At 32.2% G+C, this 24,137-nt stretch overlaps 1 protein-coding gene across 1 annotated transcript in view; it reads right to left on the reverse strand.

The window, feature by feature from the left end:
- The window catches only part of cacna1da (calcium channel, voltage-dependent, L type, alpha 1D subunit, a), a 173,469-nt gene that overhangs the window by 60,214 nt on the left and 89,118 nt on the right, over positions 1 to 24,137 (reverse strand). Inside the window, exons 9-22 of the mRNA XM_056468396.1 lie at positions 15,072 to 15,159; positions 14,912 to 14,938; positions 13,069 to 13,229; positions 12,730 to 12,955; positions 11,135 to 11,342; positions 10,938 to 11,058; positions 8,727 to 8,811; positions 8,583 to 8,616; positions 8,472 to 8,502; positions 8,260 to 8,386; positions 6,659 to 6,788; positions 4,944 to 5,003; positions 1,879 to 1,985; positions 732 to 819 (exon numbers count right to left, since the gene is read on the reverse strand). Of these exons, the coding sequence (XP_056324371.1) occupies positions 732 to 819; positions 1,879 to 1,985; positions 4,944 to 5,003; positions 6,659 to 6,788; positions 8,260 to 8,386; positions 8,472 to 8,502; positions 8,583 to 8,616; positions 8,727 to 8,811; positions 10,938 to 11,058; positions 11,135 to 11,342; positions 12,730 to 12,955; positions 13,069 to 13,229; positions 14,912 to 14,938; positions 15,072 to 15,159 (1,493 nt within the window). The remainder of the gene's footprint in view (positions 1 to 731; positions 820 to 1,878; positions 1,986 to 4,943; positions 5,004 to 6,658; positions 6,789 to 8,259; positions 8,387 to 8,471; positions 8,503 to 8,582; positions 8,617 to 8,726; positions 8,812 to 10,937; positions 11,059 to 11,134; positions 11,343 to 12,729; positions 12,956 to 13,068; positions 13,230 to 14,911; positions 14,939 to 15,071; positions 15,160 to 24,137) is intronic.

Genomic DNA, 24,137 nt, shown 5'->3' on the forward strand with positions numbered 1-24,137 from the left:
AGATGATTATATAACTATTATATGACTATATTTCAGATGATAGTAAAAAGTATTTACTACAGACTCCATAGCATAAGAAAACAATACCCCGCCACTCTAGCTTTCTAACTGTCCTAGCCTACATACTTTTTGGTCCCACATTTTCTTATTCCTTTCCAGAATATTAGGTAAAGATGTTATAATGTGTAAGATGTAAAAGACTCTTATCCCTGTAACCGTATGGTGATAATTACTTGTCCAAAAACAAACATGTCTGTATAGCTTTTACATCTCTTTTGGCAAGATGCCTGATGTGAATTAACTGAAAATAATCGTTCAACCCCTCTTTTAAACAATATGAAAAATAAGCATTACAGTTTTTGGGTTTGGAAAATATAAGATTTAATTTGAAAAGCTCCAGGGCCTAAGTTCACTACTATTTTGCGTCCTATTATAAGTGATCTTCAAAACCATGTTTATATGCACAAGGACATTGTGATGCAAAAATACCTTCTCTGGTATTTGCTAGAATTGTGCACCTTCCTTCCTTGTTTTCTTTCTTTTGTTTTTTCCTTTTCTCTTTTTTCTGTATACTCTTTTCGTGTACATAATGTTATGTTATGGTAAAATATGTTGTAATGCAAATCTATGCCATTACACAATATGTAAAAAAATGTTATAAGGGCAAATAAAAATTATCACATTAAATTTTTCATATACTTGAGAGCATTTGTATGAAAGTGAAGCAGAACCTTTAGTCCTTTAGCTCTGTTTATGGCTCTGAGTGGACGCAAAACTCTCAGAACCCTCAGAATCTTCACCACTGAGATGGCCGATGATCTGTGACACACACACACACACAAGCCATAATGTTAAAAAACAGAAGAAGAAAAATGTGCTTCATCTTACTTAGGATGGTAGTGAACAGAAAGATAATGTTTAATGAAATATTAATAAAAATATTATGAATAAAACATTTATTATTATTATAATTGCTAAATACTAATTTGACACAAAATATAACTATTGTAATAAATTTGCTATATGGTAAAAAATCATTTATTAAAATAGATATTTATTTTATAAAACAAATGTATTACTTTTAGCTTATTAAATTATTACATATTTTATTAAACATTAAATATTAAAATTAACTGTTTTATACTTGCACAATTGAAGAAAACCCTATAATAAAAAAAATAATAATAATAATTATTATTATTATTGTTGTTAATAATTATCAATAATTGTATTTACTAATGACAATAATAATAATAAAAAAATTATAATAATAATAGTAATAGTAATAATAATAATAATTATTATTATTATTGTTAATTATTATCAATAATTGTATTTATTAATAACATTATTATTATTATTATTACTACTAGTAGTAGTAGTAGTAGTAGTAGTAGTAATTAGTATCATTAATTGTATTTATTAATAACAATAGTATTATTATTATTATATGTTTTTACCAGTGGCTGCAGTTTATATAATAATAATAACAACAACAACAACAACAACTATTATTATTATTATTATTATTATTATTATTATTGTTATAGGTTTTTACCAGAGGCTGCAGTTTATATTTTAACAATAATAATAATAATAATAATAATAATAATAATAATAATAATAATTATTATTATTATTATTATTATTATTATTATTATTATTATTATTATTATTATTAACATTATTATTATTATTGTTAATTGTTATCAATAATTGTAATTATTAATATATAAATATAATAATAACAAGATTATTATTATTATTATTATTGTTATTATTATTATTATTCCAGCCACTGGGATTTAATAAAATGTATTTAGCCACATATTTTCATTTTATACTGAATAATCTGTCATAAACATAACCATCACTCACTGAATCCCGAAGGACACGAGTGAAACTCCGACCACCAGCAGGTCTAGAAGATTAAAGTAGTTCCTGCAGAAAGCACCCTTGTGGAGAAAAGCGCCATACGTGGTCATCTGGCAACCGCAAGAAAGAGAGCAGCGGATTACACTTTGCCACAGAGAACACACACAGACACACAGCAGCAGTACACACAGAAAACACACATAGTAATACACTCCTTAATATCACTCTTTTTAAGGGTGGCGTGCTAAAAGCGAGATCCTAGCTAGTGCTAACTCCGCCAAACCCTCACGGCTTCAGTCAACATGAATGTAGTAGTAAGCTCTGTTTCACAATCCGCCACTAGGGGGCCTGGCAATAAAACATGCTGTTTGTTGCCGAGCACTGAAGATGCCTACCTTATGACAGAAGAAGTCAGGATTGACAGAAAGAAAACAGGTCATAGAGCAAGAGAGGGGAGAAAAAAGTCAGAAAGAAAGGGACCTATCTATCAGGCGATCTGAAATGAGAACTTCCCTTACTGTCACATTCATGTGAGCCGTTGTTTTTTTGTGTTTTTTTTTTCTTTAAGAACATTGCGTCCTGTTCCCTCGGCAAGATTCGGTAAAGAAAAAGAAAGGGAAGAAGCTCCAACTGCAACTTCATATTCAGCAGGCAGAGAAAAACCAGCCAAAACTAAAACAAGTCGCTCCAAAATCATGAATGCAAAAGGAGTCGTTTGCTGAATGTATATGAATGCAGATGCAACCATGCTAGGAAGGCAAGCACTGGGTTATCCTAATGTTAGCAGCTGATCGGAGACCCGTTGGGGAAATTTATGTTATTTTAGGTAAAGCTTTACCAAGAAAATTTGTAGTTGATGTAATATTATTAATAATAATAATAATAATTTTAATAATAATAAAAACAACAAAACCAACAACAACAATAATAAAAACAACAACAATAACAACAACAACCAAAATAATAATAATTTTAAAAAATAATAATTATAATTATAATAACTATTAATAATAGCAAAAACAACAACAACAATAATAACAACAAAAACAACAACAGCAACAATAATAATAATAATAACAAAAACAACAACAACAATAATAATAATAATACTTATTATTATTAATTTTAATAACGATTCATAATTACTAATGATTGCATTTATTATTATTATTATTATTAATAATAATAATAATGATAACAATACACTTTATTATTATTATTATTATTATTACTATTATTATTATTATTATTATTATTATTATAGGTTTTTACCAGTGCCATCAGTTTTTATAATAATAATAATAATAATAATAATAATAAAATAATAATAATAATAACAACAACAACAACAACAACAACAACAACAACAATAATAATAGTAATAATAATAATCATAATAATAATTATTATTAATTTTAATAATGATTCATAATTACTAATGATTGCATTTATTATTATTAATAATAACAATAATGATAACAATAAAATTTATTATTATTTTTATTATTATTATTATTATTATAGGTTTTTACCAGTGGCAGCAGTTTTTATAATAATAATAATAATAATAATAATAATAATAATAATAATAATAATAATAATAAAAAAAATAAAATAATAACAACAACAACAACAATAATAATAGTAATAATAATAATCATAATATTTATTATTATTAATTTTAATAACGATTAATAATTGCTTATGATTGCATGTATTAATAATTAATAATTAATAATTAATAATTAATAATTAATAATTAATAATTAATAATTAATAATTAATAATAATAATAATAATTATTATTATTATTTATTTATTTATTTATTTATTTATTTATTTATTTATTTAGTTTTATAGGTTTGTTATTATTCTGATCGGAAACCAGTTGGGAAAATTTATGTAATTTTAGGTAAAGCTTTACCAAGAAAAATTGTAGTTGGTGACCCACGATCAGCATTTATAATATTCTCTCTGTAAAATCAGTGTTCAGAATGTAATACTATCTTACAGTCTACTGAGCACGTTACAGTATACACTGTAAACTGCCTACTAAGACCTTTCAAATCATCTGATAAGCAGAGATTATTTCTGTATATGTTTAAATCTTATTGACATTAAAGGGATAGTTCACCCAAAAATGAACATTCTGTCATTTACTGCTCTTCTACTCCAAACCTGCTCTTCTGTTGAACACTAAAGAAGATATTTTATAGAATAATTGGAAACCTGTAACCATTGACTTCCATAGTATTTGTTTTTCCTACTATGGAAGTCAACGCTTTCAGTTTAAAAAAAAAAACACATAACACATACTAAACTGGAGGATTAAAAGTAACAGTAGTATTTTAGTATGATATTCTGAACATAGCCAGAGAGAATTTTTTGCATCTTCCTGAAATAACAGCCAGCTGAAGCTGGAGCTGTGCGGTCCCACACGGCGCTTGAGGTCACATTGCATTGATATGCACTCAGTCAAGGGGTTTGAACCATGTTCTTTCCAAGCATGGTTGTATTTGCCCCCTCTTTTATGGACTGGAAACGGGCCAATCAGTTATGAAGGCATGAGATAGGCAATGCTGTTTTTCACTTCACAAAGAGTTGCATAGTTTCATCTTTTCATAGTTTTCGAAAACATTTTAGTTTCACAGACACTTCCTGTGTGATTTCTCCAGATCTCTTTTCTTAACCCCACTTTAACCAATCAGGGTTGAGTTCAAGCCCTGTCGTTCTCCCCAAAACAAAGGTGAAAACCTGACAACTCTTGTGCTTTGATGAGGATGTTCGGAGACTTTTTCTTTGAGTCTTTTAGTAAAAGAGGTGCTATGGTTTAAATAATAGAAAGAAAAGAGATTGATCAAGCCAGGAAGTACTGAAGTAGCAGGTGACACACATGGAGATAATGCAGCCAGGCCTGTGTGCCGAAAGGTTACCTTCAACACGATCTCAAATGTAAACATACTAGTGAAGACATAATCTGCATAGCCTAGGACCTGGAATAAACCAGACGGTTACAGCGTTACTGCACATACACCACACACAACACCAGCACAGGCAAGGACATTTACCTTTAACACGATCTCTACAGTAAAGATAGCCGTGAAAGCATAGTCAAAGTAACCAAGTATCTGCAAAGAGCAATGTACATGTTTAACAAAATGAAAAGACATCATTGTTTATCATCAGATTATATAGATTTAGATTTGTAGGTTTATCTTTGATTAATCCAGGGTGTACCAGTGTGTCTTTTTTGGTAACACCACAAAAACAAGTGTTTCAGTAAAGGTAGATTCCTTAGTTTGAAAGAAATAGGTTAGAAAACATAATGGCAGAAAGGAATAACAGAAGCACAGAATAAATACTACCAGATTTTCTGGAAAATTTGTCTCAGTAAAATCATATTGTTGAAATGACAGTTTTTTAGTCAATATTTCATAAGACAAAACTAGTATTTATGCTGTTTTTATTATTTTATTCAGAAATAAGTTACAATAGGTTAATAGTAAGTAAAATGCTTACAAGCACTGTAAAATGTACGTCACCTTACTCTACAAGTCATTTAGCATTTAACAGTATTCAGAAAAGAAAAATCTAAGTGTGTAAAAATATTTGTGAAATTCAATATAAAGTCAATCACTCTGCACCTTTTGTCCATTACAATATGGAAATCGGGGCAGATTTCAGACGGAAAACAAACAAGTAAACAAATATAACTTCTATTCCAGAAAATATGGTAATCACAAACAAATCCACTAATTTAATCAGAACTATCACACGTAACTGTTTTAACTTTATCTGTAAATGTGTTTGGAAACGGTTATTTGAACCATAAAAAAACTATATATATATATATATATATATATATATATATATATATATATATATATTTATATTTATATATATATATATATATATATATATATATATATATATATATATATATATATATAGATAGATAGATAGCTAAGCGTATATAAATAGCATATATAAATAAATAATGGTATAATAAATAAGAGTATAAATAAATAAATTTAAAAAATAAATAAAAGTAAAATAAATAAATGTATAAAAGTATAAATAAATAAAATCATAATAAATAAAAGTATAAATAAATAAAGAAATAACTGTATAAATAAATAAACAAACTACTGTATACCAGTATAAATAAATAAATAAAAGTATAAAAGTAAAATAAATAAATAAAAGTATAAAAGTAGAATAAATAAATAAATAATAATATTAATAAATAATTGCATAATAAATAAAAGTATAAATAATTAAATAAATAAAAGTAAAATAAATAAATAAATAAAAATATTAATAAATAATGGCATAATAAATAAAAGTATAAATAATTAAATAAATAAAAGTAAAATAAATAAATGTATAAAAGTATAAATAAATAAAATTAAAATAAATAAAAGTATAAATAAATAAAAAAATAAAAGTATAAATAAAAAATAACTGTATAAATAAACTACTGTATAAAAGTATAAATAAATAAATAAAAGTATAAAAGTATAAATAAATAAAAGTAAAATAAATAAATAAATAAATAAAAGTATAAATAAATAAAAGTATAAAAGTAAAATAAATAAATAAATGTATAAAAGTAAAAAAAAATAAAAATAAATAAATAAATAAATAAATAAATAAATAAATAAATAAATAAATAAAGTTTTCATGATGGTAACATTTAACTAAAATATTGTTTTAGTTCAACTATTTATGAAATGGTTTGGACTTTACTGTACAATCTTGGCATTACTGTGGTAATACTCACAATATTCCGAGCAGAAAAGTTTCTGATTGGATCCTCAGCAGCCAATGAGGCTGAGCTTAGCATAATGAACACAAGGATGAGGTTAGTGAAGACGTGGTGGTTTATCAGCTTGTGGCAAGCGACTCGAACTCTAGAGAGAAACAAAGAGAGACCGAGAATGACTCAAATATGTTTAGGGTACAGAAACCTTAAATGTGTCAAAAAGAATAACAATAGAATAGGTTGACTGCTGATTTTTTTCCCTATTGGAAATGTAATTTCAATTTCAAGTTTTTTTTTGTCTCATGTTCTTTCCAAAGGTCTAAATAATTTACATTTCATTTACATTTCATAAATATTACAGCATATTCATTTTAAAGAAATAATGCATTTTCAGCATTTGTGTAATTTTCTAAATTCTCAGATCATGCTTCTAGAACTGAAAATGTCAATCCTAAATTAAAATATTAACTTTCAAACTACTTCTACATCAATACATTTTCAACTGTATCAATAAATAATCACAACATACATTTCAAATCAAATATAGCAAATAGAAATAAATAAAAAAAACAATATAAATTAGAAAAAATAATTATAATTTTCAATATTTTCAGATCATGCTTCTATAATGCTAGAAAAATATATCATAAAATGTCAATCATAAATTAAAATATAAACCTACAAATTACTTTAACATTAATACATTTTCAAATGTATCAATGAATTATCACAAAATAAATTTCAAATAAATCAATTAAAGCAAAAAAGAAATAAAAATTTGAAAAAAAAATAATAATGTTCAATATGCTCAGATTATGCTTCTATAACTCTAGAAAAACATTATATAAAATGTCACAAAATCTTTATTTAAAATATTAACTTTCAAATAGCTTCTACATTAATACATTTTCAAATGTATCAATAATTTATCAAAAGTAAATTTCAAATAAAACAATTAAAGCAAAAAAGAAATAAAAAACAATATAAATTAGAATTTTTTCCCAATATTCTCAGATCACACTTCTATAACTCTAGAAAAACATGTCAATCCATAATTAAAATATTAACTTAAAAATTGCTTCTACATCAACACATTTTCAAATGTATCAATAAATAATTAAAAATAGATTTCAAATAAAACAATTAAAGCAAAAAAAGATATAAAAAAACTAAAATTGAGAAAAATAAAAGTAATTTTCAATATTCTCAGATCATGCCTTTAGAACTTTAACATGCCTTTAACATAACATGTTAATACTAAATTAAAATATTAACTGACAAATGGCTTCAACATCAACAGATTTTCAAAGGAATCAATAAATTATCAAAAATTAATTTCAAATAAAACAATTAAAGCAAAAAAAGTTGAAAAATTAAAAAAAAAAAATATATATATATAATTTTCCATAATTTCAATATTGTCAGATCAGGCTTCTATAACTCTACAAACATATATCATAAAATCCTAAATTACAATAATAACTTACAAATTACTTCTACATCAATACATTTTCAAATGCATCAAATATAAAATAAATAAAAATAAGATAAATAAACGTGTAAAAACCTTTTACAGTGTATATGTGTTTTTGTGAATGTTATATGTCAATGTCACATACGGGTTTGTGTTGCTGAAGATAAAGAACGCACTGCCCTCTGGGATTGGAGTGATCTTCTCCTTCTTAACAAGCTCTGAGATCTTTGGACGAGGCCCTGCAGGTACATCTGGCTCTTCTTCATCCTCCTCTGTTTATACAGACATTATGATCAGGACAGAGAAAAAAAAAACATTTCATTGACTGTGTAACTACATGCACATATAGTTCTTTACCTGCATTATCCTTCTCATCCTCCTCTCCAGCCTGAAACAAAGAAAACCACAGCTGTTATATCCTACTACAAAAACACTAGAAAAAGATTCAAACACTCATGGATTAGCTACCTTGGCTTCATCTTCAATTTCATCGATTTCATCACTTAAAAAAAGACAAGAAAACAAACGCAGTGTAAAATTCAGCACACACTAAGCAGACGCTAGATTGAGACCTTCAATGTCTGATTAAATGGACAAGGTTTTATCATTTACGGTTTCTTTGTATCATCCGTGTTCAGAGACTCTGCATCAGCAAGATTGTCCACAGCGATAGCCAAGAACACATTCAGGAGAATGTCTGTGTGTCATAATATAAGGAAATTAATTATTGAGGAATAAAACTAAATTACAGATCAGATACAGATTTGATCCCAAACCCATTTTGTTATAAAGAAAGGTGTCAAAGATACAATAGATTAGGCCTGTTTACATTTACATGTAGTCATTTGGAGACTCTTATGTCCAAAAGTGACGTACAATTAAAGAGGCATTCAGCGATTCAAGAAGAAGAGGCAACACACACAAGAAGCGCTAATTATACAAAGTAACTATTAGTGATCAGAGAATTAATTGCTAGAGTAATGAGTGGGAAGTGTTTTTTTAGAGACAGAAGAGTGCATCTACGGGTGGTTTGTCCGGCCAACTAACCTGTGTGAATCACACTTTATAAATTCACAATGTTTTTATTTTTTCAATAGATATGGAGTGATTGTGTCATGATCACCAGCGATCTAGCCTATGCAGATCACTGGAGAATTACACATATGCCGCTTTAATGAACTACAACTTCCATCATGCACCTCAGACACACCAGTTCCTGATTCCCCCTGATTACAGAAACCTTGAAGCCTATTATGAACTAATCAGATGGACTATATAAACAGCACACACACACACGCACACGCACACGCACACGCACACACACAGACACAGACACACAGACACACAGACACACACACTTTGCTGAGTCTTGTTCCCCTGTAACATTTCTAAGTTTTTTCCTTGCCTTGTTCTTTCGTGGTTTGATTTTTGCCTTGTTCATTGTTTTTGTTGTCTTTCCGCCTGTGCCGGCTTTGCTGACTACGCTTTTGGATTACCCTCATGTTACTGTTTGTTCCTGTTTGACCATTGCCTGCCTGACTCTTTTCATAATAAATCTGCACTCCGACTGCCGTAGTTACAGATTGTAAAAAAGTGTAAATGTGCAAAACTGTGTCGGCTAAAGTGTCAGAGAAATGAAAGTGTGTGTTTTCTACAGGTGGTTTGTCAAGCCCACTCACCTGTGTGGGGCACACTCAGAATTGCATGATATTTTGAGGTTGTCATGTGATGTGGTGGGGGGAGAAAATAGTTTAGAGGTTTTGTTCAAAGGAGTTTAGGTCAGTGGTTCCCAAAGTGGGGGTTGGAACCCCCTGGGGGGGTCATGGGACAATGACAGGGTGTCGCTTGGTGATTTCCAGAAGTCAAATAAATTTGATTGAACATTTAGAATTACCATATTTTATTTATAACCATCAGAACATCAGAAGATAAACAAAGTAGTTAATAGTTACATAAAAAAGCAACAACATGCGAATAAAAAGGCCATCAGCCTTTTACTTTATTTTCATAGGATTGTGTGTTTACATTAGATTAAAACAGTGTCATGCTGCAGCAGATTGATTTTATAGCATCAGGTTAAACTTTCTGACATCTTTATGGCAATCAAATACAGTAAAAATAAATACAGGCCACAGATAAACAATTTGAGAATGATCTCTGAGTGGCGGCCTCCAAAATGAATCCAAGAATAGACCTGTGTTGAAAACATTGTACCCACTGGTCTCATTAGGTGAGGTTGATATTAAATTAAACAAATGAATAAATGACTACGTAAATTATAGCGTATGGTTGTTAGACTGTTGCACTTTTTTGTGTTGTCAATATGCTTGTGTTTATATAGGTCTATTGTTGTGTGTGCAACATTTGTATATTTATAACCATCTCAGAGGGTCAAAACTCACTGGCATTGTTATTTTGAGGGTCGCAGGCTGAAAAGTTTGGAAACCCCTGGTTTAGGTGATCGCAGAAGATATGGGTTTTTAGTTGTCGTTTGAATGATACTAGTGAATCAGCAGTCTGTGTGGGAATGGGTAGATCATTTCACCAGCGAGGAACACTGAATGAAAAGGTTTTGGAAAGTGACGCTCACTTACAGACCAGAGGCTCCTGTTGTTCTAGATTTCTTTCATTATCAATGTTGAAATTAGTTAACAGTCATTTTTCTTCATGATACTTTTGTTGTTCAAAAATTTATATAAACAACTGTATGGTATCTTTTGATTGATGTAGTGCACCCTTACAAAAGTACATTTTAATAAGAAACAAATACATTTTAGAAATATTGCTTTTGGCAGCAGCTGTTTGTTCTGAAGAAAAGGATACAGTTTCCACAGATGAAAAGGATGATGAAGTAGATGCACACAATCATTCCTGATGACGAAGGGCCGCCGTACGCCATAATTCCATCATACATGACGGCATTCCAGTCTTCACCGGTTAGAATCTGACAATCGCATACTTAAACATGAGCGAACACACATCATAACAAAATAGATTCATAGCTTTCAAAAAAGACCCACCTGAAACACAGTGAGCAAGGCCTGAGGGAAGTTGTCAAAGGTGCTCCTCTTGGTTTGTGTCTCGTCAAAGTTAAACTTGCCGCCGAACACCTGCATACCGAGGAGGCTAAAGATGATGATGAAGAGGAAGAGCAGCAGCAGTAAAGAAGCGATGGACTTCATTGAGTTCAGCAGAGATGCCACCAGGTTACTGAGAGACGCCCAGTGGCTAAAGACAAAAAAACAATCTGTGTGAAAAAAGAAGTGTTCTATACTCATATACTTACACATGCACTCAAGCTCTGAGGATCTTCTGAATCATTAACTGTTGACTCACCATAACCAGATCATTTGAATCTGTGAATCAATAATTGTAGACTCACCCTGACTGAATCATTTAAATCTGTGAATTGTTAACTGTAGACTCACCCTGACTGAATCATTTGAATCTGTGAATCAATAATTGTGGACTCACCCTGATGGGATCATTTGAATATGTAAATCGTTAACTGTTGACTCAACCTTACTGAATCATTTGGATCTGTGAATCTTTAACAGTAGACTCACCCTAACTAAATCATTTGAATCTATAAATTATTAGCTGTTGACTTACCCTTGCTGGATAATTTCAATTTGTGAATCGTTTACTGTAGACTCAGCCTGACTGAATCATTTGTATCTGTGAATAGTTTATTGTAGACTCAGCCTGACTGAATCATTTGAATCTGAGAATTGTTAACTGTGGAGAATCGTTTACTGTGGAATGGTTTACTATAGACTCAGCCTGACTGAATCATTTGAATTGTTAACTGTTGATTCAGCCTTACTGAATCATTTGGATCCATGAATTGTTAACTGTAGACTCACCCTGATTGGAGCATTTGAATCTGTGAATCATTAACTGTAGACTCACCCTGACTGAATCATTAGAATCTGTGAATTATTAACTGTTGACTCAGCCTGATTGGATCACTTTAATCTGTGAATCATTAACTGTTGACTCAGTCCGACTGAATCACTTGGATCTGCAAATTGTTGCCTGTTGACTCACCCTAATGTGGATCATTTTAATCTGTGATTCGTTACATATAGACTCAGCATGACTGAATCATTTCAATCTGTAAATAGTGTATGTGGACTCAGCCTGAGTGAATCATTTGAGTCTGTGAATTGTTAACTGTTGACTCAGCCTTACTGAATCACTTGGATCGGTGAATTGTTGACTGTAGACTCACCCTGATTGGATCATTTGAATCTGTAAATTGCAAACTGTGAACTCAGCCTGACTGAATCATTTGAATCTGTGAGTTGTTTACAGTAGACTCAGCCTGACTAAATCATTTAAATCTGTGAATTGTTAAATTGTAGACTCACCCTGACTGGATAATTTCAATTTGTGAACTGTAAACTGTAGACTCACCCTGACTGAATCATTTGAATATGTGAATCGTTAATTGTGAACTCAACCTGACTAAATAATTTGAATCTGTTAATAGTTTATGTAGACTCAGCCTGAGTGAATCATTTGAGTCTGTGAATCATTAACTGTTGACTCAGCCTTACTGAATAATTTTAATCTGTGTATTGTTTACCATAAACTCAGCCTGATCTCTTACCGTGTGACTTTAAAGATCCTGAGAAGTCGAACACATCGAAACACTGAGATGCCGAGGGGTGACATAATCTCAAACTCCACAAGGATGGTCTCAGTGATGCCTCCACACACCACAAAGCAGTCAAAGCGATTAAAAAGAGACACAAAATAAGCCTGCAGGCCCAAACTGTACATCTTCACTAACATCTCACACGTGAACATGGCCAGCAGCACTTTATTAGCCACATCTAAAGGAGGAATAAACCATAAATGGGAATATGAATCAGTGGTGATCTTTTACATAAAGTTCTAGACAACAATACAAATGTAATGTACTGTAAGAAACAGACGGAGTGCCCACCCTGTACTTGTGTGAGCCACATGGGCTGGTTGTAATGTTCTGAAGAGATGGTCAAAGTGTTCAGGAACACCAGGATGATCACCAGCCAATAGAATGGCACAGATTTTACAGCCAAGCGGCAATTCCTCCGACACAAGCGGTTCCAGCGACGCCAGCGCCGACTAAAAATGGTGACAGTGAAGGCAGACAACCATTGAAGACTTTCAACACAAATACACTCCATTGAACATCTACACAAACAGTAGACATCACCTATATACTATATAACAGCAGGGGAACTTGGTTTGCAAAATAACTGTAAAAAGCTATTAGTTACTAGTTAAAGTTATTAGTAACTAATAAAATTAAGTTAACTAATAACAGGTTTCACCAAGTTAAATTGAAGACTTTTAAGACATTTTTAAGACCATTATGAATGAAATTTTAGACTCATAATAGCCTAAATGCTAAGGAATTTTTCCAATGCCCCAGATGGAAAAGATTTTTATTTGCCCTATCAAAAAAATTATAATTTAATACATTTAATTATAAAATAATAAATGAATAATAAAAAGTTAAAATATTTTAGATATTTCTTAGCAAAATATTTTAAATATTGTGTAAAAACAAGCAAGCTCTACTTGTATCCATAGTAAATCTATGCACAATAATCTGTCCAGGTCGGTGTCCTCAGCAGTAAACACATTGAACACTTTTAAACAAATATTATTGTAAGAAAAATAATTAACCCATTGTGGTAAATAGAGTTCAAAATTACCTTTTTTAATAAAAAGTTAAAAGCTTTATTGTTGGTGATTGTATAGGTTTTGGCCAGATTGGGTAGCAATACATGAACAAATTTAACTGTTCATGAGGTAGATAGCCTGAGGAAAGAAAATTTTCCTGTGTCTGGCTGTTATTGTGCTTGGTGCTCTGAAGCGCCGACCAGACGGTAACAGTTCGAACAGGTAGTGTGCTGGGTGCGAGGCGTCCAGAGTGATTTAAGACTTGTTTAAAAAAGATTTAAGACCTACAACACAATATTTCAGTAAATTTAAAACTTTTTTGGCCTAAAATTTTAATTTTGAGATTTAAGACATTTGAAGACTTTTAAGACCCCACAGAAACCCTGTAATAACCTTAAGTTTTCTGAATTTGACTGTAATACAATAATGTGGACCTATTGTAAAGCTACTTTAAAACAATAATTATTGTGAAAGCGCTATACAAAAACACTTAAATTGAATTGAAGTCAGACAATACAATACAAATATGAATACATGTTTGAAATAAGAAATTGAAGCAATGAAATAAGGAGAGATGGCACATTGGCTAGAATACTCTCGATATACTGCACTAAATATTATGTAGTATTTTAAATAAAGCAGTCATTGTTATAACCCTGTTTATACATATATATATATATATATTAAATCGCAGTGCAAACTGGATATTAAATATTAAAACTCAAATATAACATTTAATAAACGAAACAACCTAGAATATAATACTAGATAAAAAGAGAAAATAATTGAAAGAACAATAAAATGACAGAATGCTTTTTTGTTTGAAAACACCAAATTAAGTAAACATCAAGCAAAACACACGAAGTAATAGACAACATGCTAAAACTATATAGGTAGAAAATTAAAATGATATAGATAGCTAGAATGCTAGCTAGATTGTACACTAGCTAGAATGTTAGCTAGCTAGATGGACAGCATGCTTTATAGATAGCTTGCTAGCTAGCTACACAGATCAAACATTAAAATACTGAAAGCTGGCTGGCTAGCTATAGCATGCTAGCTCACAATACACACACAACGGCACACAAGCATAAATAATCTTAGATAAATGTACTGACCTGAACTTTGATTTTGAAATTTTTTGACTGTAATTTGAAACACATTTTAAAGTTAAAAAATACACCAGAGACTTCTTATACAGTAGTTGATTTAATACTTCAGAATGGATCGTTTCTGATGAAACATACATTGACATAAGGTATGTGTGCGTTTTCTCACCATGTCGGGCCGCAACATGTCGCCTTCTCGTCTTCTCCTTTCTCGTTCTCTGTATTCATGGATTCAGTCTCACTCGCCGGCATACTCGCTATTGTGTCACAAACACAGGGTTCATCATACACACAATAAAACACAATCCTCACACTTTCCTCTGCCAGGAAAGATCTGCGCACAAGATTTGATCATCTATCGTTCTAAAAGTCATTTAACAACAAAACAGAACTGTGGAGTTAGTGGAACAGAATCAGAAAGCTCAACTGAAAACATAATGTCAACTATTTTAAAGAAAGAATATAACGAATGTAATTTCTAAGTTTGGGCAGGATGCAATTTGATCATGAGACCCTAACTGACCAAAATTTACTTTCTGGTAACAATTTGCAATAAAAAATGTGTACAATTAATACAATACCTAGCATAAATATACAATAAAAAGCTTTAACATTAATTGATTAATTAATTTCTGCATGTATTAAATAATGTTAGCATAAAAACATTTCTCTCTCTCTACATACATATATACATACATATATATATATATACACACACTACCTGACAAAAGTCTTGTTGCCTATCCAAGTTTTAGGAACAGCAAATAATATCTTGACTTCTAGTTGATCATTTGGTATCAGAAGTGGCTTTTATGAAAGGCAAAGGCCTCTAGATTATGCTAATTTTACCTAAATAAAATGTGATCATGCCTTGATTTTTAATTCTTTGAATAGGACAGTAAGGTCTGACTTTGCTAAGACAAAAGTCTTGTCACTTAAGAGAAATAATGTACAGTATAGAACAGGGGTCACCAATCTCGTTCCTGGAGGTCCAGTGCCCTGCAGGGTTTAGCTCCAACTTGCCTCAACACACCTGCCTGGGTGTTTCAAGTATACATAGTAAGACATTGATTATCTTGTTCAGGTGTGTTTGATTAGGGTTGGAGCTAAAATCTGCAGGACACCAGACCTCCAGGAACAAATTTGGGGATTCCTGGTATAGAATATAAAGTCATGGGGCAGTGGAAAAAGAATGAATATTGTGCATGACTCCGATGAGCTTGGAGGACTGCATCCATACATCTCTGTAATGACTCAAATCACTTATTAATAAAGTCATCTGGGATGGCAAAGAAAGCGTTCTTGCAGAACTCCCAGAGTTCATCAAGATTCTTTGGATTCACCTTCAATGCCTTCATCTTACCCCAGACATGCTCAATAATGTTCATGTCTGGTGACTGGGCTGGCCAATCCTGGAGCACCTTGACCTTCTTTGCTTTCAGGATCTTTTTTGTGGAGGCTGAAGTATTAGGAGTGCTATCCTGCTGAAGAATTTGCCCTCTTCCGTGGTTTGTAATATAATGGGCAGCACAAATGTCTTGATTCCTCAGGCTGTTGATGTTGCCATCCACTCTGCAGATCTCTCGCACGCCCCCATACTGAATATAACTACAAATCATGATATTTCCTTCACCAAACAGATGATTCGTTGGAAAAATCTACCTTTGGACAGTTTTCCAAATGATCAACTAGAAGTCAAGTTATTATTTGTTGCTCTTACAATTGGGATCGATGACAAGACTTTTGTCAGGTAGTGTACTATATATACAGTTAAAGTCAGAATTATTTGCCCCCCTTTGAATTTATTTTTCTTTTTTAAATGTTTCCCAAATGATGTTTAACAAAGCCAGGAAATTTTCACAGTATGTCTGATAATATTTTTTATTCTGGAGAAAGCCTTATTTGTTTTATTTCGGCTAGAATAAAAGCAGTTACATTTTTTTTTAAACCATTTAAATGTCACTTTAAGCTGTATAAAAGTGTCTTGAAAAATATCTAGTCAAATATTATTTACTGTCATCTTGACAAAGAAATCAGTTATTAGAAAGGAGTTATTAAAACTATTATGTTTAGAAATGTGTTGAAGAAATCTCTCCGTTAAATAGAAAATGGGGAAAAAAATAGGAAAAAAAACAGGGTAGCTAATAATTCTGACTTCAACTGTGTGTGTGTATGTATATATATATATATATATATATATATATATATATATATATATATATATATATATATATATATACAAAATTTATTATTCCATTGTTAGTTAATAAAAATAAAAAGGGTTAAATATGGCCAATTTATTTTGATTAGTTTAAAAGTTTAATAAGTAGTTTAAAAGTTTGCCATTATCTTCTAATTCCGATTTTTCCATTTGATACTTTAATACTCCTGAATGAATACTTTATTACTCACAATTACTATTCTACAAAAAAAAAAAACACTCACAGTTGTTTATTTCTTGCAATTTAGAGTTTGTATATCACAATTATCACATTTTTAATGAATTAAATTTTCCTTAGAATTTAAACTTAATTTCTAGCAAATGTCAGATCTTTAAGCTCTGACAGTTGTGGCCCTTTTTACCCAGCATACAATGCAAAACTGCTAAATACAGACTTGCAATTTTTTTAAAGAATTACCTCAGAACATTTTCAGAGAATTAAGATACATGATCTTGCAATCAAATTGAAGGCAGAGCATTTGATCATGAGTTCACTACTGGAAAAAACAAAAGGCCACTTGAGGGCACAAGTACAAAATATCTGTCCCGCTCAGCCCTCGCATTCCCCTCAGGATATATTCAAAATTCTGACACGTCCAAAGACGGTAATAAGCGAGTGTGATCAGAATTTTTTGTGACTGCTCTATAAACTGCTGACCACAAGCTTGGTGATCTGGGTTTAACCTCATTTCTGTGTTCGAAACTCGCTGTCACTGTTTTAAAGTGGGATTTTTAAGTTGGAGAGACGCTGCACTCCCACTCCTGTCGGATCTGATCTCTGACTCACTCTGATTTGGAGAGAATGAGAAATGAGAGGACCAAATTAGTACAGGAAGGAGGAAACGGGCAAGCGAGGAGTCTGATAACACTAATGTTAAGGAGAAACTGATGGGCACAGAGAGCATAGAAAAGGAAAACGCACACATCTGCACAGCACAAGTAGCACGAGAAGAAATTAGCAGTGCATTCACACACTACAGCTTCCACATACAACATTACACAAATAAAAACATACTGGCCAAAAATGGGGAATTTGTGCATATATTGAGTCATTTAGAAGTGGTAGTACAGCGGAGAAAATAAGTATTGAACATGTCATGTTTTATCCTGGGAATAATATTTCTAAAGGAGCTGTTGACATGGAATTGAAAATGAGTTGTGTGTAATAATGGAATGCCACAAGGAGAAAGTACTGAACTACTGAAATGTATTTAACACTTTATATAAAAGGCTTTTTTAGTGACAGCAGCTTAAAGACGCCTCCCATATGAAGAAAGAAGTCACATGAATTGCTCAGGTGTGAGTTTTTCATAGCCTTCAACACAGTGTAAAAATCCTGATGGTTTCTGTGGGTCTCGTCTATCAAATCTGATCTTTATTTTGTATTCTCTATTGGATTCAAGTCAGGTGATTGGCTGGGCCATTCTACAGCTTAATTTTCTTTCTCTGAAAGCCTTTGAGAGTTTCCTTGGCTGTGTTTTGGATCATGTCTTGCTAAAATGTCCACAGAGGTTTCCTCTTCATCCTGCTAATGTAGATGTTGGACTGAAGCAGCTGATATTCATTTACAATGAGGAAGGAATGGTTGCTGAAGAACTACTGAGAGATTTCAGCTGCTGTCTGGGCTTTCACTGCCTTTCTACACCTCCCTTTCTTTATGTGTTTTATACTTGTTCCCTGTGCCATTTCATTTTATTATACATAACTTCTTTTGTAAACTGATTAGATTTGTTTTCTTTGCATATATGGATTTCTTTGGTTGTTACCAACATCCGGGGAAACTTTCCAGTCAACGGCACCTTTAGAAATATGTTTTCTGAGAAAAAAGGTAATGTGTTCAATACTTATTTTCCCTGCTGTATATATAGTAAGCAGATGCATGCTAAATACAATCAATTAATAATATAACTTAATCACAAAATGAATTAATTCACCATCCCATTATTAATATATGATATTGCTAAACATTTTTTTCCATTTGTATTATGTCTAATAAAGAGACATGTCCTAAACAGACATGATGTACAGTAAGATTACAGCAGCAAACAATATGTTCACACCAGATGTGACACAGCTAAAAACTTAACAAAATCATGATTCAAGTATTCATGTATTTCTTTTTACAATAAAGCACAAAATCAATAAAACCATTTGATGGATGTCATTTAAATGAACTGTTTATATAAAAACACCAGATTCAAGTAGCACCCTTTGGTTAAAGGGTATGACTAGTTACAGATGACTGGGTTAGAGATGATTAAAGATGCACAAAATACTGTATGAAGGCAAATATTTTACAAACTTGTCATAAACACATCCTACATGTATGTTATTTTTTTATTAAACTGAATGTGTGCTATATGTTTTTAACCTCCTCCCCAACAATCAAACTCCTTACACATGACGGGGAAAATATATATTTTTTAAAATACAGTAAAAAATACAATAATAAAAAAATATAATAATATCAATAATGATCTTTTTTTGCAGATGAAACATCTGTATATCAAATTACACAAGCACTTACATTGAAGGTAGGTTAAATAACCTCTAAGTACACATATCTAAATATCTTAACAATACTTTTCCACCTGTTCTGAAAAATACCAGTCTTCAATTTTGTGCTATCCTTTTTAAAACTCAAAAACTTATTTAAAAAACATGACAAAACATTTAAATAATCACCAAAATTTGAAAAAATCTGAAAAAAAAAACTTTCCAGCCCTCATATGTATCCTGTTCTTCAAGCAACCCAGGCTCATTTAGAAATTGTACCCTATATACATTTCTGGAGAGTGACAAATTCGTCCCAGGAGCTACATTTTTTTTCAATTTTTGTTTTCGCGAATCCACCAGAGGCCGATGTGTATGCTTTTTGAGATCTCTCGCGAGTGCCATTCGCGCCTGCTCCTCTCATGTAAATCCACCAGAGGCCACTGTCGACTGACTGACTGACCGATCGACTGACCCATCCTCCTCCTGTCCTAAACCCAACCAATAGTGTTTTCAAAAGCACAGATTGACCAAGCCCACCCACTTTCCTAAACACAACTGACAGTTTGCCTTCGCCTGATTTTAACCACGTTTTCAGATTTTACCACATTCTCATCCTGTTATTTACTTGTTTATTTTATTTTTTGCCTGTTTTTGTCTAACCTGCTTTCTGGAACCATTGTTTTCCAGACTTGAACCTCGTTGTCGTGGGCAACTCCTCTCGGCATCACAAGTCTGCCGACATGGCGAGTTAACTGGACAAACTGGTAACAGCGGGAAAGCAGTTGGAGGTAGCCATATGGAGGTAGTGGTCAACGAGTAAGCGCGACAAGGAACAGCATCATACTGTCCCGTAGAGTTCATTTTAAAGACGAAATGCAGCCATACGTACTTCTGGCTACATAATTTGCGATCTCCAGAAATCTATATAGGGCTATCTTTTCAGAATTCAACACAACGTCGGGAAAAAAAAGTAAACTTCTATAACAGTAGCTCTTGTAGCTCATTTTGAATTGCTATCACGGTTTACTAAAGCAAACTTATTAAAAGGTTTCTTTTATTGCATCACATCTGGTTAGAACACCGTGTAAGGCTTGTAACAGTTCATCTTTATGAATATCATTCAATAGTCAGACTTTAAAGTGAAAAGGGACAGAAGGGTGGGAGGGAGATTTACCATGAGTGTCAGAGGACTGGCTGAACCAGCCAAACCCTTTCTTCTTCTTCTCCATGAGGCTGGCCAGTGTAACCCCTTCATTTCCCATGCACCCAAAGCCCATGCATGATTTACACATCAGCACAGCACAGCACCGCAGCATGGTCACGGGTGAGAACGAGTAGCCACATCCACACAGGTTAAATGCACAGGAACAAGAACAGCACCAACACAACAATTAACCACAATAAAAACAACAACAACAACATCAATATTGAGGCAACCGATCAGCTGGACGGGAGCAAAGGATGATGGGTAGTTAACAGTGAGCAAGAGCAGGTTAATAGGATCAGAGTGCAATGGATTTAATAAAAACATTCGATAGGAACATGGTAAGGGTCCAAAATTTGAGACTCGAAAGGTGAAGGTCTGTTGGAATGTGCATGATATCAAGCTGACCTCTCAGTAGCCACTAAATATATTGATTTCATTCAAAAAATATTACAGTCATCACATTGTAGTCATTGACTATTATTTTGAACAACTTTAAATAAAATTAGGCAATTTAGACTTGGTGTATGATCTTCACTAATCACTAAACTGAATAATAATGATATTGCAAATGGGGTGAATGAGTCAATATTGAAATGGAACTGCACATTCTATTTATCTAAAGTCATCAGCAATAAAATGCATACACAGCATGTCAATAAAATGACAGTCAATAAAATTCTTTCCAATGTGATGTATTATTAGTAGTAGTAGATAGTAGATAGTAACAGCATTTTTTATTTGACCATGCTTATTAACTAAATGCAAATATGGCAAAAAAAATCTTCAGTAACTTTCTCATTTTTTTAGAATAAACGTCTATTTTTTTAGAATATAGTGAAAGAGATGTGAAAAGATCTCATTAACAAGTACATAAAATTTATGTTTTTTTTTTTCCTAAGAATGGATGCAAATTTATTTAGCACTTAAAGTAAATGAACAAAAAAGTCCATATTTAATATTAAAACAATTTTAGGTTTTACTTATATTACTGTATGTCTACCTATTCTTTATCCCATTTACTATGACACCCTATATCTATTTATGTTAAACTTAAAGGTGCAGTAGGTGATTGTCTTCAGAAACATTTTTTGTTGTGCTGGTTGAAAGTCTCTTCAGAATCCAATAGTAATGATTACAGTAAATGATCTAAATGTACTTATATGTATATTTATATTCTGGATAAGGCATAAGACTAAAAAAATGCTGGCGATTCCCATAATTCTGCAGAGCACAGGGAGAACATGTAAACTCCGCAAAGAAACGTTGACTGTCCTGGTAAGGACTTGAACCAGTGACATTCTTGCTGTGCTAACCACTGGGTCGCCCTATCTATAAAAAGGGAGGAGGAGTGGAAGGGGGTATTCTTCAAGACAAAGATAACTGAGGTAAGAAACTCTGGTTATTTATGGTGACTTTGGAGTCATCTGATTGGTGAATCATGTGTTAGCTATTGCGGGACCAGTCATGGTCAATCATAAGCATGTGATCCTCTTGAAACTAGTTTATAAATAAACCACACTTAAAACAAGTTTTACTATGAAACTATTTATTTATAATAAACTGAATTGAGAAGAAATATTATTATTAATATTATTATTAGTTTAAAAAAGATCATAATTTAGTATTATAAGTATCTAAACTCTAAAATTAACCTGCAAATGGAAATATATTTACTGGTAAGAAATACAACATAAAGCAGAAACAGAATTCAGCTTGACTTTCCCCTTGCAGGAGAAGTTCTGCATTAATGCTAAGCCTTCCAGACAACTGACTTTTGTGGCTCTGTATCAATCAAAGAAAAAAAAAAGCAAAACCTTTCAGAACCCAGCCTGCTAATCTAGCCTGACCGTCCTCTCACTGAACCGAGGTCAGTCAAAGAGCTCCAGTGACAGAGGAAGTTGAAATCCTCCGTATTGTAACAGCGGCTCTAACCGCTCAGAATCATGTGTACTGCTTATATAAAAGGGATTAGGATTAGGCCTTATTTTGCTCAGTTTCTCCACTTCTGAGCAAACTCCTCTCATTCAGCAGATACCAACCAAAGTGACTACTAAAGTGCCCCAACTGTGCTTTTTTCCAGATATTACACTTTCATGTAGTGTGCAATAAAACAATAGGGTATATGCACAGCTAGTGTTTTTTCACCCATAGATAAACCTCCAGTGAAAGGTTAAATGTGATTATTTTCAGTTCCTTTTACAGCATTGATGTTGTAATGTAATTAAAACATAGTTAGCTGTCGATGCCTATGGCGTAGAGGAAAGTGCACCGACACATGCACTCCAGTGTTCGCGGCGACCTGGGTTCGATTCCCGCCTCGAGGTCCTATGCCAATCCTTCCCCTCTCTCTGCTCCCCACACTATCCTGTCAATTCTCTCTACTGTCCTGTCAAAATAAAGGTGAAAACCCCTAAAAAATTATTATAATAAAATATATAGTTTGCTAAAAAGACTTAAGCATTCGTTCAGTTTTTCAAGCTTAAAACGAGACGAAAATCCGCTTAAACACAAGCGCTGTCAGGAGCATCAGATGAGCGCAGAAACTCCATTGAACATTGATACTGCTGTAGTAAACTAAATTTTCATATTTTAAAGACATGGTGTGGAACAAAGCAATTTAATGCAGTGCTTCTTGTACAGTCTGAGACCCACTTTATATCTTTATAATCAGGCAGTGAAGATTATTGATTTTATAAGAAAAAAGACCGTAAATGCTGTGATTTTGTAACTGCATCACAGTTCACCGGAAGCGGTTTGGCAGTGTTACTGAAAATTAAAAGTCCTTGTGCATCTACCCTATTATCTAGTTTTATAGAAAATAAATAAGCTCGACAACAGTCAAAGATTAAAGTGCACAATAAATGTCTTCCACAAGAAAGCATCGATTGTGAATGGAGCTAAAAATCCAATTTGGTAATGAGTGTTTGGCTTAAGACACTCTCTGCCAGCAGTAAACCAATCACAACAGATCATCTGACCAATCAGAGGAGAGTGTGCAGTCAGAAAGGAGGAGTTGACTGGATCCTTGAACAAAACATTTCAGACACACTGAGAATAAAGCAGATGCTGCGAAGGATATTACTAAATAAACGATGACCTTTTTTGACTTGGTTTAAAAGGACTACCCTTTTGTTATGTTGGCAGCTGTTTTAACCCCATTGACTTACATTATAATGACATTTTTTTTTGGTTGCAAAGCCTTGACAGCAAACAATCATGCATACTTGATTGTTAGTGGTTTTCTCAGTTGGAAAGAGGTACAATTTGTACATTTTACTGTTGATCATCAGTTGGCAGCATTAACCCTTTAG

The sequence above is a fragment of the Danio aesculapii genome, chromosome 11 (genome assembly GCF_903798145.1).
Source record: "Danio aesculapii chromosome 11, fDanAes4.1, whole genome shotgun sequence".
Taxonomy (NCBI): Eukaryota; Metazoa; Chordata; class Actinopteri; order Cypriniformes; family Danionidae; genus Danio; species Danio aesculapii.